The 17,876-nt window shown below is 45.7% G+C and overlaps 1 protein-coding gene across 1 annotated transcript; it reads left to right on the top strand.

Annotated features, from left to right (window-relative positions):
* Nucleotides 1-4,862: 4,862 nt before the first annotated feature.
* On the top strand, nt 4,863-6,045 carry LOC309536004 (olfactory receptor 5G9-like; the record flags this gene model as incomplete). Its single annotated transcript, XM_082229573.1, has 1 exon — nt 4,863-6,045. The coding sequence occupies exon 1, from the start codon at nt 5,104-5,106 to the stop codon at nt 6,043-6,045; it is 942 nt and encodes a 313-aa protein (XP_082085699.1). The 5' UTR covers nt 4,863-5,103.
* Nucleotides 6,046-17,876: the final 11,831 nt, after the last annotated feature.

Genomic DNA, 17,876 nt, shown 5'->3' with positions numbered 1-17,876 from the left:
TATCGGCAGCACCCATTCAGATGCTATTTGAAGAAGGTCTTTCTTCAGCTGTGAAAGACGAGCTAGCCAGGAGCCCCAGGGCGGTGTCTATGGATCAGCTGACCAAATCTGCGCTGACCATTGGAGCGCGCCAGGAGGCAAGAGCCTTAGAGAGGCGGGAAGGAAGAGGGGAACGTTGGAAGGAGTTACGCATTCCAGACATTCCTGAGCCAGCTTTCCCGCCGGCAGAGCCGATGGAAATCGGAACAGCCCGCGCGCGCGCAGTTTCAAAGCCCAGTGAGGGGGCGAAGAAGGAGGGAAAGGGAGCCCGGAAATGCTATCTCTGCCAACAGCCAGGCCACTTTGCCAGAGTCTGCCCCCAGAGGAAGGAATGGCAAGGAATGGTGGGGGCTGTTGAGGGGGAAGAGCAGGGAGAAACGGAGCAGGTAAAAGCCAACGCCTGGTTGCCATCAGGGCACTGCAGCCAGGCCAAAGAGCAGTGAAAGTGCCCCTTCCCCAAGTGCCAGTGCCAGAAGCTCCTCGACCGGCCCTAGTGATTGAAGTGTCGCTAGAGCTGCAAAATGGACACCCCCTAAAAATAAAGGCACTGTTGGACTCAGGCAGCTCCTGCAATTTTATGAGCAAGGAGTTTGCTGCTGAACACCAGATACAGACTATCCCTTTAAGCAACCCCCTGCAGGTGACCACGATTGATGGCAGGGAACTGTTGGGAGGAGGAGTCAGCTTGCAGACCATCCCAATGATAATGAGGGTGGCAAGGCACACAGAACTGATAGCTTTCAATGTGGCCACCTTGGGAGGTGCTCCCATTATTTTGGGAATGAGCTGGCTAGCCCTACATGATCCGCTGGTGGGCTGGCATCAAAGAGTGGTTTCCTTCGGTTCCGCACATTGCTTAGAACACTGCAGGGGGGGAAAGGGGTCAGCAGGGGCCCAAGCCACCCTGGCAGGGACTGAAGTAGTGGAGAAGGGAAAGGTGCCACCACAGTATGCTGATCTCAGCGACGTGTTCAGCGAGAAGGAAGCTGACCAACTACCTCCGCATAGACCCTTTGATTGCCAGATCAATTTACTCCCTGGAGCACAGCTTCCTGTAGGCAAGTTGTATGCCATGTCAGACAGGGAAATGCAGGAGTTGCGAGCGTTCATTGACAAGAACCTGAAGAGGGGCTTCATCAGAGAGTCCAAAGCAGCGGGGGGTAGCCCAGTGTTTTTTGTGGATAAAAAAAACACGGACAAGCCGAGACTGGTATGTGACTTTCGGGCCCTAAATGCAGTGACAGAGCCGGCGGCTTTTCCTATGCCCAGGATTGATGATATTTTGACCAGGGTGCGGAAGGGAAAGATTTTTACAAAGCTGGACCTAAGGGGGGCGTACAACCTGATACGTATAAGGAAAGGGGATGAATGGAAGACCACCATGTTCACCCCTTTGGGGGCATTTGAATACTTAGTTATGCCTTTTGGATTACAAACAGGCTCCGCGTGTTTTCAAGCTTTCATGAACCACGTACTGGGGCCTTTGCTCTACAAGAATTGCGTGGCCTTCTTAGATGACGTGTTGGTGTATTCGGAGAATGAGGAGCAACATGTGAGAGACGTTAGAGAAGTGTTGAGCAGGCTGCAAGCCAACAGACTGTGGGTGAAACTGGAGAAGTGTCAGTTTCATACCAAGGAGGTGGAATTCCTGGGGTACCGCTTGTCAGATAAGGGGTTGGCCATGGATCCCGGCAAGGTTCAAGCGGTGCTGGAATGGAAAACACCCAAGACCAAGAAGGATGTGCAGAGGTTCCTAGGGTTTGGAAACTTTTATCGTAAGTTCATCCGCAACTTCGCCCACCTGACGGCGCCCATCACGGACTGTCTCAGCAGCAAAAAGAAGTTTGTTTGGACGGGGGAGGCGGAGCGAGCGTTTGAGGAACTGAAAAGGGCCTTCGCCTCTGGCGAACAACTTCTACATGTGGATTTACAAAAAAAGCTGAGGGTCGAAACAGACGCGTCGGACAGAGCTATAGGGGCGGTGCTTCTTCTGCAGCCGGGGAAGGAGGGGTCTGAGTGGCGACCGTGTGCCTTCTTTTCGCGGAAGCTGAACAAGTCTGAGAGGAACTACACGGTGTACGACCGGGAACTTCTTGCAATTTATGAGGCCTTCCGGAGATGGAGGCACCTACTAATTGGTGCACAACAGAAGGTGCAAGTGTGCACGGACCATAAGAATCTAGAGTATTGGAGAACTGCGCGAGTGCTCAACCAACGGCAGTTGAGATGGGCCCAGGAGTTCTCCAAATTTAACTTTGAGATTTGTTACGTACCAGGCCCGGAGAACGTTAGGGCGGACGCTCTCTCACGCAAACCTGAATATTTGGAGGGAGAGGGTGTACCCGAAGAGACCCATGTCATTCCCGAGGACCGCTGGGTGTGTGGGGGGGCATTGGTGGGGCAAAGGGAACTGGTAGAGGGAACGGGGCAGGATGAATACGCCCAGGACAAACTCAGGAGTCTTAGGAGGGAGGGAGACAAACCCGGGGGTTTTGAGGAGAGAAATGGGGCGTTGTACTACAAGGGAGCGTTATACATACCTGAAGGGGAATTGAGGGAAAAGGTACTCAAGCAACTGCACGATAACCCCACAGCAGGGCATTTTGGGCAACAGGTCAACCCAGTGGCTTTCAGACTCCGGTTACCGAACCACATGAAGTTGCACCCAGTGTTCCACAGATCGTTGCTGTCACCGTATATAGGGGACAGAGAGGGGAGGGTCAATAGGGGACCAGCGATGGAGGAAAAAGAACACAGCTACCATGCAGCGGAGATCCTAGATTCCAGGTGGAGGGGAGAGCAAGTAGAGTATTTGGTAATGTGGGAAGGGGAACCGGAGTCGGAAAACACCTGGGTCAGGGCAGAGGATGTAGATGACGAGGTTCTAATTGAAACTTTTCATCAGAGATTCCCTCGAAAACCCCAGCCAGTGGCGAGGTTCCGGAGGGAATACTTCGCCACCACAGACGAAGAAGAGGAGTTGGAGGGGTTCTCTGATTCCGAGGTGGAGGAGGATTCAGCGAGTCGGAACAAAGACCGATGGAGGGAGATGTTCGAGACGTCGGAAGATGAAGAGGATTCGTTTCGGGGTTTCAGATCCTCACCGCCCAGAGGAGAGGGAGGGGGCGGGGGGGAAGGGGGCCCTGGAGGGGAGGTGGATGTCAGGGAACTGACATCAGAGGGAAAGGAGGTGATAGGGCTCCCAGAGACTGGGAGAGACTCAACAGCCAAAGCAGGGACCAGCAGGGGGAGCGCGGGGTCTCGGGAGGAAGGTCTCAGGGATACTGAGAGAGATGCAGCAACGCAGGCAGGAAGCAGGGGGGAGAAAGGGGTGAGAGACACGTCCAGTGAAAATAGTGGGGAGGTGTCAGAAGCAATTGCAGGGAGACCCATGCTTCGTCGGAAGCTGTCACGTCGTGAGTCCAGGAGACGTGTTTCCGTTAAGGAACTTCTTTGTTGGAGGCGTTTCCGCAAACAGCCACTGTCGGACTCTAACAGTGACTAGAGCAGACATGTCTGAGGAGCTCTGTCACACACAGAGGTTTGTGGGGCCGCACAAACTCTGAAGGGGCACCCTTTTAAGCACAAGCAGCTAATCATCCCCTGAGACGCTGGGACAAAGGCAAAGCCACTCAGACTCATGGGACAAGCAGAAAACCACTTTGACCTGTGCTTTCTGAATTCAGGATACTGATGCCACCTTGAGCATCTTGGAGAAAAAGTGGGATATAAATGAAATAAATAATGTCAAATGCAAGTGTTAAACAGCTTCAGATTCTAAGAGGCTACATTTATTCTGAATTCAGAATGCTGGTGGCATTCAAAGTAATATTCTTGTTTTACAAGGCTAGCAGATGAAAAAGACAGGCTTTACTGTGGCCAAAGCATCTTTGTAGGAAAACATTTTTCAGTGCAATTAATGTTCATACCCAATGGAACAAAAAATAATTGCAGCTTTACCACCTGACAGTAGAAAGTGGTCCTCAAAGCCCCAGACTGAAGAACTCAGAAGGATATAAAGATTCTTGACTTTGTAAACAACACTAGAGAGACCAAGAAAACCTCATCTGAAAGATGTGCATTGAGATCCTATACAAGACTTCTCAAAGTAAGTCCCATTAAGTTCAAATGGGACTTTCTCTCCAGTGAGTACAGGTTCTCAGACCAAAGCAACTCAGAAATTGCTACAAGTTAAATTGTTGTTATTTAGTCGTTTAGACATGTCTGACTCTTCGTGACTCCATGGACCAGAGCACGCCAGGCACTCCTGTCTTCCACTGCCTCCCGCAGTTTGGTCAAAACAAGTTAAATTACTACCATCATTTCAATGTTCCCATTGATGTAAGATTGAATCAGCGAAAGAAGTTGCCAAAAAAATTCAGTGCCACATTCCTAAGGAGGCCAGGACAATTATGGGAAGTGTATTTTGTTTTAAGTAAAAGAGATAAGAAAGTTAATGACTCTTAGGGATATGGGAAGGCTTGTGGGGATGGTTAGTTTTTGCTTCAAATTGCACAGTGTGGGTTGTCTGGACACATTTTTCTCCCTCCCCGCATCTCAGATAGGATTTTTTAAAAAGTCCTTCTCGTTCCATCAGTGCCCCTGCTTTTCATTACTTGCAACATTTTTCTAGCCACTGACTTCTTTAAAAGGTAGAAAGTGCATTAGGCAGAACAAGAATCTTGTAAAAAGGAAAGCAGAGAACATTATAGGTATCATTATAGGTATCATGCATATTTTCAGAAATCATCTTTTTTTCTTAAAATAGCTTCCTAAATATGCAACAGCTGAAATAGAAAACTGGCATTTCTTTATTTTGTCTGTTCTGACCAGCAGCAGCTCTCTGTGTTCCACCAGCACAGAGACACCTTCCGTGTCATTTGCAGCCTGATTCTCTTTTTCACTGAGACTCCAGGAATTGAATCAGGGACTTTCTTTATGCAGAGCATGAGCTGTGGCAAATCCCCTCCTCACAACCTATTGCATTCACATCCTGTATTTCATCTACATTCCTTGCACTATAGTGGAACTTAGCTTCTACTTTTCTGCACAGAGACATTGTGAATGGCCAATGTAAACCACACCATGGTGCATGAATTTATCCTTCTGGGCTTTGCTGGCTCTCCAGAGCTGCATATCCTCCTCTTCATATTCTTCCTAGTGGTCTACCTCATCACCATCGTGGGAAATCTTGGGATGATCCTCTTAATCAAGACTGACTCCCGGCTTCACACCCCCATGTACTTCTTTCTTAGCAACTTGTCCTTTGTGGACCTCTGCTATTCTTCAGTTGTCACCCCTAAGATGTTGATGGATTTTGTTGCAGGGAGCAAAATGATTTCCTTGCCCAGGTGTGCAGCACAGATGTGGTTCTTTGGCTTCTTTTTGGGTGCTGAATGTTACCTCTTGGCTTCAATGGCCTATGATCGGTATGTGGCCATTTCTAACCCACTGTTGTATAAGGTCATCATGTCTAGGAAAGTTTGTCTCCAATTGCTGGCTGGCCCCTATTGTGTGGGGCTGCTAAATGGCATTACACACACAGCCTTAACTTTCCAGTTAACCTTCTGTCAGTTCAAGATCAATCACTTCTTCTGTGACATCCCTGCAGTGATATCGCTCTCCTGCTCAGACACACATATCAACAAGTTAGTGCTCTTTGCCATGTCCTGCACACTGGGCACTCTCAGTAGTTCTCTTGTCATCATCTCCTACATCTACATCCTCGCTGCCATCCTGAGGATCCGCTCTGCAGACGGCCGGCGTAAGACTTTCTCTACCTGCTTCTCCCACCTCACCACCGTTTCCATCTTTTTCGGGACCCTCTTCTTTATCTATGTGGTACAGCCCAGCAACAGCTTCTCAGAAGATCAGGACAAGATGGTCTCCATGTTCTACACAGTTGTGATTCCAATGTTGAATCCCTTGATCTACAGTGTAAAGAACAAAGAAGTGAAAGATGCTGTAAAGAGAGTAATCGGGAGAAAGGGGTTCCTATTAAAATAGTGGGCCTGTCATAGGATTCCTTCTTAAGCCAGGGGTGGTTAGACTTCCGGTTTGTGTGATGTAATTGGGATTGTTGTTGGCATGGAAGGGAAGATCTCCCAGGGTGGGAAGCTGGGAGAAGGAAGGGAAGTTCCCACGTGAGAGCTGGGAGGGTTCACCTTTCTCTGTGTTGGCCAAGTTAAGATTTACCTGTGAAAGATATTATGAAAATGATGTATAGATAGTATTTGACTCCTGTAAAATTAGCAAAGATGTATCATAATTGTGATAATACATGTTGGAAATGTAAAGAAAAGGAAGGAACATTCTTTCATATGTGGTGGACCTGCCCCAAGGTGAAAGACTTCTGGGAAAAGATTTATAATGAATTGAAAAAAATGTTGAACTTGTTGGGATTCAAGCCATTATCAGGAGAAACCTCCCTGTCTGCATTCTCCGGCAGGATCCAGGCTAGGTCGTGATCGGCGATCCTCCTCAGCGTGAGAAGAACACACCACTCTTTCCTGCCCCCCCCCCAGGCAGGGGAAAGAGATAGACAGAAACGTATTTACATGTCTTTATTTCTGTCTTTGCAGCGTTACAGAAAAACACATCTGCTCTCTTCAAACTCCAACAGCAGAGAGACAAACTCCTCCTGTACTTCCTGTACAGCTCATATTACACTCTGAGCTAATTCCGGTGCTTCGCACTGTGAATAGACTGTCCCTTTGTTTCCCACGGAACAGTCCCAACATTCCCATTATGTTTTGCTTTCAAGCTAGCAGCTCGCGGCCGCATTGCTTCTATATCGTAACAGAACTATACATTTATAAAGAAACCAGACGCCTTTCTTCTTGGAATAACAGGTTTGGAACTGCCCAAGAAAGATGTTAAACTATTTTTGTATGCCACAACTGCAGCTCGTATTTTGTTAGCTAAAAAGTGGAAAACTCAAGAATTACCAACAATAGAAGAATGGCAGATGAAGATGATGGATTTTTTGGAGCTAGCCGATCTAACCGGAAGAGTCCCCGACCAGAAGGAGGAGGAACACCATGAAGAATGGAAGAAATTTAATGATTATTTAGCTAAATTTGTTAAGCTAAACTAACTGGAAATAGCTTCCAGATACTTATTGGGCTTAGGATTGTATTTATGTTAACAGATAAAATAATATGTTTAATACAAGAAGGAGAAGAATTAAAGATGTTAATGTTTAATTTAAAGGGAATCAAAATTGGGATTTGGAAAACCGTTATAAGGATATACAATGAAATTCAACTAAGGGGAAACGAGGAAGTCGTTTTACAAAGTCAATAAAGACTCTCCTCCCTGAAAGAGAGGGGAGGGGTTGTGGTCGGGAGCCCGAGCACTGCCTAGCAGGGGGCGTGGCCCCCTGCCTCCTGCTCACCTGGCTGGCGCTCACGCCCCCCCCCCCGGTGGCCACCCAACCAGGTGCCGTGTTCAGCAGCCTTTTGCTGCAGCGCCAGGCTTTCACCGGCCTCATTCTTCATCGTCACCCCTTATATCACGTGTCCTTGTGTCTTCATTTCACTTCGCGGGGGTCGGGTCCTCAAACCACAACTGCTATTTTCAATAAGGGTATGATTTATGTTTGTTATGTTTTGTTTGTTCTGTGTTTTTGTTTGTCGTTAATATTGTAAAAACCAATAAAAAAATGGGGGGGGGAAGGATTTACCTGTGAAAGAGGAGTTTTGTGTGCTCTTGTTTCTTTTCTTTTTTCTGTTTTTGTTTTCATTTAGATTAGTTTTTTATTGTAATGTATTAATAAAATCTTATAAACTTTTTTGAAAGAAAGAAAGAAAGAAAGAAAGAAAGAAAGAAAGAAAGGGCTTTTTCTGTGGTGACTCCCCGTTTGTGCAATGCTCTCCCCAGGGAGGCTCGCCTAGTGCCTTCATCTTTAAGCTCCAGGCAAAAACATTTCTCTTTATTCTGGCCTTGGGCTGATTAACATTCTATGTCCTTTAGGGTTGCCATGTGTCTTCTTTTTCCAGGACATGTCCTCTTTTTCAGAGGTAAAATTTCTGTCCGGGTGGATTTTTAAAATTTGCCAAAATTTCTCTGGCTATACCTTCTAGATGAGACATAGACATAGCTGATGGTTGAAGACTTGCTTTCCTCTTCTCCTCTCCTGCCCCCCTCAGCAATATGCACAGCTTCTATAGCCTACATATAGTGGGGGTATTTAAAATGAGAGTCGTCATAGTGTCCTCTTTTTTGCTTTCTAAAATATGGCAACTCTAAGATTGAACTTTGGACGAAGGGCAGTATACAAATTTAATAAATAAATAAAAATAAGCGGCGCACACAAACATCAACTCGAGTTGGCAAACATAACTCAGGTTTTCGACATTTCCTCTGATTCAGCTTTAATGAGCGGGTTTTTGTGGGGGGAACTCCAGAGCAAAAGGGGGGGCACTTGCACCATCCCTGGAAAGAGTAGAGGAAAGGTAAGTTTGGATAAGCCCATAGTGGAACAGACATGTCAGGGACATGCCCAGCAGAGAGGAATTTCCAGAATTGGCTGAGTCTCCACCTCCAAAGGAGAATTGGCTGCACCTGAGTCACCAAGAAGTAGGAGCAAGCAATTAGAGCAAAGGTGGGCCAGCAGGAGGCAGGGGAGGATGTGGCGTATATCTGGCCTTGATTAGGGTCAGAAGCCAGTCGAGTCAACTGACTCTGACGGCGAAGGATGAGTTTTAGAAGCTTGGACTGCTGTAAGCCAGTTATTGAGAAATAAACCTCAGCTACTTAAACTGCCAGCGTTCCGTGTCTTGTGTAGGAGAAGCGCTAAACCTGACAAGACACAGAACTCCTCCAGGCAACCTATTTACTGGGTATTCATCCTAATTTGTTTGCACAAAGCTTATGTGGAAGTACCGGTGATACTGTATGGGATCTCTGCTAAGCATTCATTCTGATTTGTTTGTGGAAAGGTTATATAACAATGAACTTTCATCCTGACTTGTTTGCAGGGTGTTCATATGTTTTACAATTAATCATTCAGTTCAAACTTTTCAACACAATTCCCTGTCCTCTTTCGAACCAGAAAAGGTCTTTCTTTCTTTCTAACTTCTTTAAACAACTTTGACGTGCTAGGCAACAGAGCACTTTAAACCACTTTAGAAGAAATATATTTGATGTAATATTATATATATATAATATACGGTCCTGTCCCCCCCCAAAAAAAAAGTTACAGAACCTGGGTGCGAACCAGGAATATTTTTCTATAAAAAAGCATACATTCCACAACTGAGCTATCATTTTTCCAATGGATTATATTAGGAAGGGAGGGGGGTGTTTCCTGAGTTTTAGAGGGCTGAACAGCTGCTGGTGGAACTATTTATTTTTCATTCAGTTCTTGTGGTTGCCAATTAAACAAATGAAGGTGAGGAAGAAAAGTGAGAAAGGAGGAGTATTTTTAGTACGCTTGCCAACAAAAATATCTGCCCTGGCAATTTTAAAATCACCTTATTTGGCATAAAACAGAACAAATGGAATGTGAATGAAGTCAACATTTAGCGTGAAGCTGATTGGCATCTCTTGCTTGCGCAGTTTTCAGTATCTTGCCCAGATTGTGAACAGCCCCATGACCTTGAAGGGCCAAATGATAAGGATATGGATAAGCTGCTTCTTTTGCACATGAATTGTTCCTGAATGTATTCCGAAGAGTTTATCAAGTCTGCCCTTAAGGCCTCCCATAAGGTGTGCTCACATACTACATTTAATGAGTGCATAGTGCGCCACTGTGCATAAATAGCTGGACTTATAAAGTTATTCACATGTAACACTCAACAAGTGTACAGACAGTGTACACAATATTAATCCATGCAGATCAAAAAGTGTACAGCCCTTCAGTGGAGCACACTTCATCAGAACAGGGCTTTTAGAATTATTATACTAATAATTCATGGAGGAGAGAGCTATCCATGGCTACTAGCCACAATGGCGATGCTCCGCCTCCGGAGTGGGAGGCAGAAATGCTACTGAATACCAGCTGCTGAAAACCACAGGAGCGAGGAGTGGTTTCCCATAGGCATCTGGTTGGCCACTGTGAGAACAGGATGCTGGACTAGGTGGGTCATTGGCCTGATCCAGGAAACCGCCTCTTATGTTCTTAATGTTAGAAAGAGCCCAGTTATTTGTCTCAATAAGAAGCCATTGTTTCTTCTCTAGGTGACTGGGTTTTACAAGACCCAAAAGGAGAAACAGAGCATTCCAGCACTTTGTGAGTATATTCTAGGCAAATGTCTTACAAAGAATGGGTGGGAAATCTGCACTGCCTCTCCATATCTGCATCCTCAAGAGCAAGATTTTGTGCCAGCTTCCAGAGAGCAGCGGCGACAACGTCAGACACCAGCAGCACTCAAAATGCACATGACAACAGGCGCTTTTGTGACTGATAGACATAATGAACCCCTGGCTCTGGTTCAATAAATACACTACGGGATTTAAGCTCGTCTGCCCTAAATCTGTCGAATTTCTGTTTGCAGAGAAATCCAGCAGGTGGCAATAGTACACCACCACATTTTCTGCTCACAGAAACCCATTGGCAGGCAGTACTTTCAGCCTAGTAACTCATGTGACCCCAAGACTGCTGTCAGCCCTGTTAACTTATTTATCAGAGGGCAGCTGATATGAGCTGTTCTAGGCCTGGAGGCTGACAAATGGGTGTGTGCAAGTTCATGCACATCTCCGGGTGAATTCAGGATTAAATTTAACAACTTGGCACAAAGGTTTTCCAGGGAGCCCTTTGAAGAATCTGACCAATATGCTGTCATTCTTTTATCTCCCCCATGTTTATATGCATCCTGACATCTGTTCTTCAGCCAGGACCAATCAGTGGTGCCCACCAGCTTTCATGGCAACCTTTCACTCATCACCATCCATTAAGAAGTGGGCTATCGTGGGTGAAGGCGATCAGGCAACTGGAAGAGAAGATGCTGAAGCTTTCTTTGACTGTGACACACAGCAAAACTTCCTCCAGCTGCCACGCTGCCCCAAAATGTCCCACAGGGAACAGAGCTTGGTGAGATCTGCTTTTATTATTAACATCACCACCATTTAGAGGGTGCAAGCAATACTTTGATCCACACCTATACAATGTTTGCTTCCGGGATTTTTCATGGGGGTTCACATTTTCATTTTTTCAAAATCTGCAAGGAAACTAAAATTTGTCATTCAATTCTTTCCCAGAGAGTGCTTCTGCCATTTTTGTTTTTAATCCAGCCATTTTAGTGGTTGAACACTAGAATTGTTTATATTGTTCAGAATTATCAATTATGTTCCCATCATTTAAATAACGTGAACATCTCTTGAGTCTTCTTGTCATGGAAGTGATTCAGGCCACCCTCTTCAGGCTCATTTTGTGGGTCACTTTATTGAATAATTCATTTCATTTGCTTCATGTGTCAGCCTGTCCATGACACCAACTAAAGAAACGCTGATACAAATGCTGTCTCCCTGAGCCTGTGATATTCGTTGATGTTAACCCCTAGCTAAGAATGTCACCCAAAGAGCTCCAGAATAAAGAACACATTTGTGAGATTATCTATGGCTAATTACACACTATACCTTTAAAGCACATTCAGAGCACATTTTCCCCCTGAAAGAATTCTGGGTACTGTCGTTTACCCCTCACAGAGTTATAATTCCCAGCAGCCCTTAACCAATGGCAGTGCCAAGAATTCTTTGAGGTGGAAATGTGTTTCAAACATGCTTTATAGTGTGTACACAGCCATAGGAAAATGGCCTGTTTTGTGTGGCAGAACATTAACAGTTCTTAATTAAAATATGACATCTTTGTATTAGATTTAAGTTGCTTCATGCAACTTACATCTCGTGAATAAATAAGGAACAGGTAGTAGGCCTACCTCAGGCTCTTTAGAGAAAGACATTTAGGCAATGACTTGAGTGCAGCACCTTCCTGCACACATCCTCAGTCCACATCAGATAGTCAGCACTGTCAGTAGCAGCTGGCAGTGGGATCGTCCACACCTATTTGTGGAATGCCTCAAAAGTACAGGTCCGAGCCATTTTCCACTTGACCCATGCTTTTTAGGCAAGGGTCCAAGTGGTCCCCCCCCCCCCGCCACCCTGTTCTTTTCTAAGGGAAAACACGCTCTTTAGCAAAAGATCAGAACAAAGCGGCAATTTGGGGAAACCCTGAATTGCTATTTGCTCTGAGTGAGCTCTAAAGAGCAGTTTTCTCTGGGGGGAAGGAGTAGGACATGAATAAGTATGGATAAGACTACTGTAGCGTCATTGCTGTAGCTTACTTGAATGGTGCTGGTCCACAGTTTAAAGCTCCATGTCAGAATGCTCTCCTCCTGCCCTGCCGCTGTCCCCAGGAAAACCCACTCTTTAGAGCAATCAGAAGAAACAGCAATTTGAGTTCTCTGCAGAATTGTTTTCAGCAGTGAAGAGTGGGTTTTCACTGGGGAAGCACCAGTCAGGGGGAAGAGGGTTCTGACATTGAGCTTTAAACTGCCTGGAAATATGGCACAAAGGGAAGCCTTGATGAGCTCTCCTCCAGCCCCAACTTAGCCACCACCCAGCCACATCCCAGTGCTGCCCAGGTGAGCTGCAGAGAAACTAATGTCAGCCAGGGGAGCGGCTCTGCCCCACCACACCTGCCACTACTGTTTTTGTGGTGCCACCATGGCTCCCTCAACTGGAACATTTATTTCCCTCAAGTGTTTGACACAAAGCGAAATGCATACATTCTCCTCATTACTGTCCTCTCCTTAAAAAGATAAGAAGAGCCCTGCTGGATGAGAAGCAAAGGCCCCCGGTTGTGATTTCCAGCAACTGGGATTTATAGGCATCTTGCCTGTTCACCCACATGCCTTCTCTTCGCTCTCTCCAGAGCCCTCCCCTGCAAAGATCTCAGTTACCATGTGTGGGTCCCACACATACACCCTCAGCACCTTGTTCTCTCAAAAGCAGCAGCCGTAGCAGTCAGTGAGTCAGACTAGGAGGGGACTGTTTGCTTGACCAATTACTTTGTATGCCTGCACTCCCTTGTCTGCTGTAAAGTACAGTAATCATGACACATCACAAATATATCCTGTGACAAGCTGTTCACCCAACCTCAATACAAAGCCCGATACATGACAAGCAAAGAAATGGATAGTAACCAGACCCATTTGCAGTCTAAATTTTCAACCAAAGTAAAAAGGTATATTTGTTTACACTGTTCCAGAACAGCAGTCGTGTTATTCTGTTATGGCAAAAACAGAGTCTTGTGGCACCTATAAAGCGAGCACATTTATCATGACAGAAAGTTTCAGGGAACTCAGTCCATTTCATCAGACACACAAGTTGTTTATTATTATTATTATTATTATTATTATTATTATTAATCATTTGTTTAAAAAACACATCTGCCTGGGTTTCCCAGTTAACAAAGGGAGCTCATCCCATGGATATAAACTGTGACTTTTTCTTAATTGGGCTCAACTAATATTTGTTTTTAAAGCGGGTCACCCTTCCTCACTGGCATATTTGGGTACTTTGTTATTGGGAATCCATTTTCAAGTACAAAATGTCTGCTAGGGAGCAGCCCTCTGGTACCCATGCAATCTGCCAGCATATATTTCCGCCCAGAGTCAACACAGCGATGGAAATCCTCCCGAAGGCATAGCGTCAATATCCAAACTGATAGGCTCAACAAACTAACATAAATCCACATACATAAAAGGCAGCCTTTCTGCCAAAAATACAGAAATAACTATCGAATACAGATCCAGCCAAGATCCATCTGTCAAACCAACTCAGAGATGACAGTCAGCCCAGCACAAACACACCAACAGATGCAACCGACGACTACACAATGAAGATGCATAAATGACAGCACTATTACCATGCAAACACACAGAGAGGTGTATGCCTGTGTAACAACCCAGCCCTCTAGCATTAGCCATCACCCCTTATAATCACAACACAGCAGTATTTTTCAGCTACTTTAAACTGTATAGAATCAACTAGGGAACCTGAAAACACACACCCTGCCCTTGCCCTTGCCTCCTGCATACCAGTTGTTCCTTGTGCACAAAGGATTGTTGGTTCAAGTTGGGGAAGAGATCTGACACCATTATGCTGACTGAGGGCCACATTCTCTTCTAGGCAACCCTGCAGGGGCCACATCCCTGCAGTGGGCTGGGTCAGAGGGACTGGCACCAGGTATAGGGAGTGCTGGGGGCTCCAGCCCCCTCAATATTTTGAATCGGGGGGGGCCAGGCCCACCAATATTGAGGGGCATCATCCCCCACCACCACTGGGTGTCCTACCAGAGCCCCAACCCAAGAGCCAGGAGGGGCTGGGACATCTCCATAGAATGGAAGAGTTGGCAGGGACCCAGTAATACAGGAATCTCATCAAAAGCATTCATGACATATTGCCATCCAATCTCTGCTTAAAACATCCAAGGAAGGAGAGTCCTTTAACCTCTAGCCTTTGTCATCTAAAGTACGTGTGAGTTTTAAGAGCCACTCTGTTGCTGCGACTGTGATTTGCTTTAATCGTTTTTTAATACGGTGGGGGACTTTGTGAATATGTGGTGTGCATCTTGCTTAAAAGCCACTCAAATGCCGTGTTAACTTGATGTGAGAGACTTCAGCCATCTTCCAACTCCACAATCCTATGATTCTATGAAGCTCTGGACAGATTCACAAAGTCCCCCATCATACTGGGGGGATTAATGTTCTCACTCTCCATTTCTCCAACTAGAAATGTATTCACACATGTGCGATGTAGTGTGGATTTTGCTTAAAAGCTGCATGAATTCCATGTTAAATTGATATGTGAGATTTCAGATATCTCTGGTGTTATATCTAAGTAACTTAGTTGTGAGTTCTCAGGTACCATGCATGTGAGAGAACTTTCTATGGGAATCCTAAGACATCCTGGCTTGTTTGGCTATTTTTGTTTGTCATCATCTGTCTTGGAGCAAGATGTAAAAAGGATACTGGAAAAACCTGATTTCTTCATACACTTAACATAGGAGTAAGTGCCATCTAATACAGAAGGACTTAACATCCATAGGATTATGTTGCACGGTTGCTCTCTTGCTGCAGAACATTGCTCAGTTCTGCTATTGTGGTTTACATAGGCATCTGGTCAGGAACAGAATGCCAGGCTGTCCCAGCAGGGCTCTGTGTACATGATTATGATTAATAGAAAACAATGTATTGATTGATTATAACCCACCTTTTATCCAAGAAGCTCAAGGTGGCACGTTTTCTTCATAGCAATTTTGCTGAGAGGCAGTGCCTGGACCAAGGTCACATAGTGAGCCACTACATGGCCAAGTGTACATGGGATAGGATTGCTTCCAGAATGCTCTGACAGAGAAGATAAATCTAAATGAAGTGACATTTGTTTAGAGGCACGCCATAATAGCTGCGATAACAACAAATTGCTCACATTGTGATGTTCCTTTATTATATCACAGGCTTGCTAGAGCAGCACTGCTTACGTGTCCACTGCTCTTTGCCAGGGAGGAGGATGGGGAGAAAACCAGAGCAATTTGGCCTTGCTCACACAACGTCTGGGACTGCCAAGCAACCCCTCCAAGTCCAGAGTCCACCAACTGCTACTGGTCCCACCACACTTGCCAATATTATCCTCTGCAAAGTTGCAGAGGTGTCTTGCAGGGGAGAAGCAGGGAGGGCTTAAGATGCACCCTGCCTACCACTCTTCCTCCTGAAAGCCCTCTTCCTCCTGGTTGCGTATCCTCTATGCCAGGTGGAGGAAAGCAGCTGGGAAAGCAGTAAATACAGAAGGGGTAGAGCATCCCCATAAACACACTGCTTCTCCCCTGAGCAACAAAAGATCCCTCACATTGCCATTTGCAGTTGAGAAATAGCAACCAGGGTTCAGAGGCCGGTGCTTGCTATCTATCACCGACATTTACCCTATGGGGTAAATAATATGGCCTGATTCTATCAGGTTTCTCTTCTCCTCTGTTGTGTGAAAGCTGGATCCAAGGTTGCCTTACCTCATTCTACCTCAGTCTCCGCTGTCTCCTCTTCCCCCAATTGTGTCATTCTTGATCTTTCCAATTCATTTCCTGTTCGCCCCAGAAGTTTCTGCTTAAATAGACCCTGGGGCTTCCTCGGCTTTTAGCTGATGCCAGCAGTCTCATTTTCTCCAGGCTGTCACAAAATTGCTGGTTCATGAAGGATAATGACAGGTACATCTTAGAGAAAGAAAAGCGGGGGGGGCAGGGGGTGAACAAATATAGAGAAGACTGGGAAGCTATAATGGTAGGGCAGAGGAAACAATGCTAACATCATATTTTTAAAGTGTGATAATACAGTTGCAATTCTAGCAAATGAAAGGACAGTATATTATTAGTTATTTACGGTAATTTCTTGTTGTGTTTTTACTGCCAGGTAAGGCCCAGGACAGAAGCACTTACAAGTTTTTCGACCTCAGGTGCCAAAATAACTTGGCTGGCCTTGGATTCTGTATATCTTTTTTTTAAAAAAAAAGTATGATATATCATGTTATGAGTTTGGGGGAGGGGATGTAGGAATTCAGGGGTTAGGAGGAGACCCTTCTAACCCCTGAATTCTTCTAATCCCCGGATCCAGGAAGTGTTAAAATATAAGCCAGGCTAGCTTCCCGGTGAAGCGATCACCTGGGTGATGGGCCATTAAGAGGAACAAAGGCAAGGGGATCTGCGTGAGACAGCAAATAGGTGGAGAGGCCCCCCAACTCGTGGATAGTTAGAAGGAAAAAGCCAGAGTTTAGAGTTTGGAGTGAGCAGCAAACTGGGAACCGAGAGAGACTGCTCTGATTTCTGTTCAAGTCCAGGGCCCTCTTTGGGTGTTAATGCTGTGAAGCCCTCCATCACAGGCTCAGGATACATAGTAGATATGTGTGAACAAACCATATATCCTAAAGACACCACAGTCTTCACTATGCCTCATTCCAAGGGAAACACAAACCCTGGGTAAGCACCTGGAATCTCCCACCACTCAGAGATGGTGACGTGCAACAATATTTTTATTCTTTTCAACAACAAAAACCCAAACAGATCAAATGCTGCCACCCAACGATGGTACTGAGGTACACTTTCATTATCTTAGTCCTGATCTATTGCTGAAGTTGGCATAGCAGGTCACACACTATTTGAAAAGAGCTCTCTCTTTTAAGTTGTGTATATTTCTCTCTCTCTCTTTCACACACACACACACACACACACACACACACACACATGTGGCTATCAGAGCTGGAACTTGCATAGGTTCCATTTGCTGTTGTGCCTCAAGCAGAAAAATATATTGAAGAAGCCTTGCAGGAGGATGTAGGCCATCTAGTCTCTAGACTCATGGCTGAGAGCCTCTTTTTGGAGATCTGTGCAGTGCTAAGTTAAACCCTGGCTGTAGCTTTACAGGCTATAAATCTCACTGGTGGCCAAACAGCTGGCAAATACCATCAAGCACACGCTATTATATCCTTCTCTCGACCTGGTGCCCTACAGATATTTTAGACTTCAAAGAGTGGAGGAATCTGGTTGTGGACCACAACTCCCATCATCCCTGACCGTTGGCTAGGCCTGACAGGAACAGGAGCCCTACAGCATCTGAAGGGCTACAGGTTCCCCATCCCTGGACTGCAAATTCCATCAACTCCAGGCAGCAAAGCCAATGTTTAGGGAAGATGGGAATTGTAGTCTAATGACATCCGGAGGGCACCAGCTTGGGAAAGACTGCTCTCTGACATTTGGCAGGCTTTGTTCTCCTGAGTCATACCTGGTGAGGTTTCTAAATTAGCACAGGCAGGAATGCTGTGCTTCTGAGGGAGGAAATGAGGCAATATTT

The sequence above is a fragment of the Podarcis vaucheri genome, assembly GCF_965113315.1.
Source record: "Podarcis vaucheri genome assembly, chromosome: 1".
Lineage (NCBI taxonomy): Eukaryota > Metazoa > Chordata > Lepidosauria > Squamata > Lacertidae > Podarcis > Podarcis vaucheri.
Note: the sequence above shows the minus strand (reverse complement) of the source record. Positions and strands in the feature narration are given on the sequence as shown.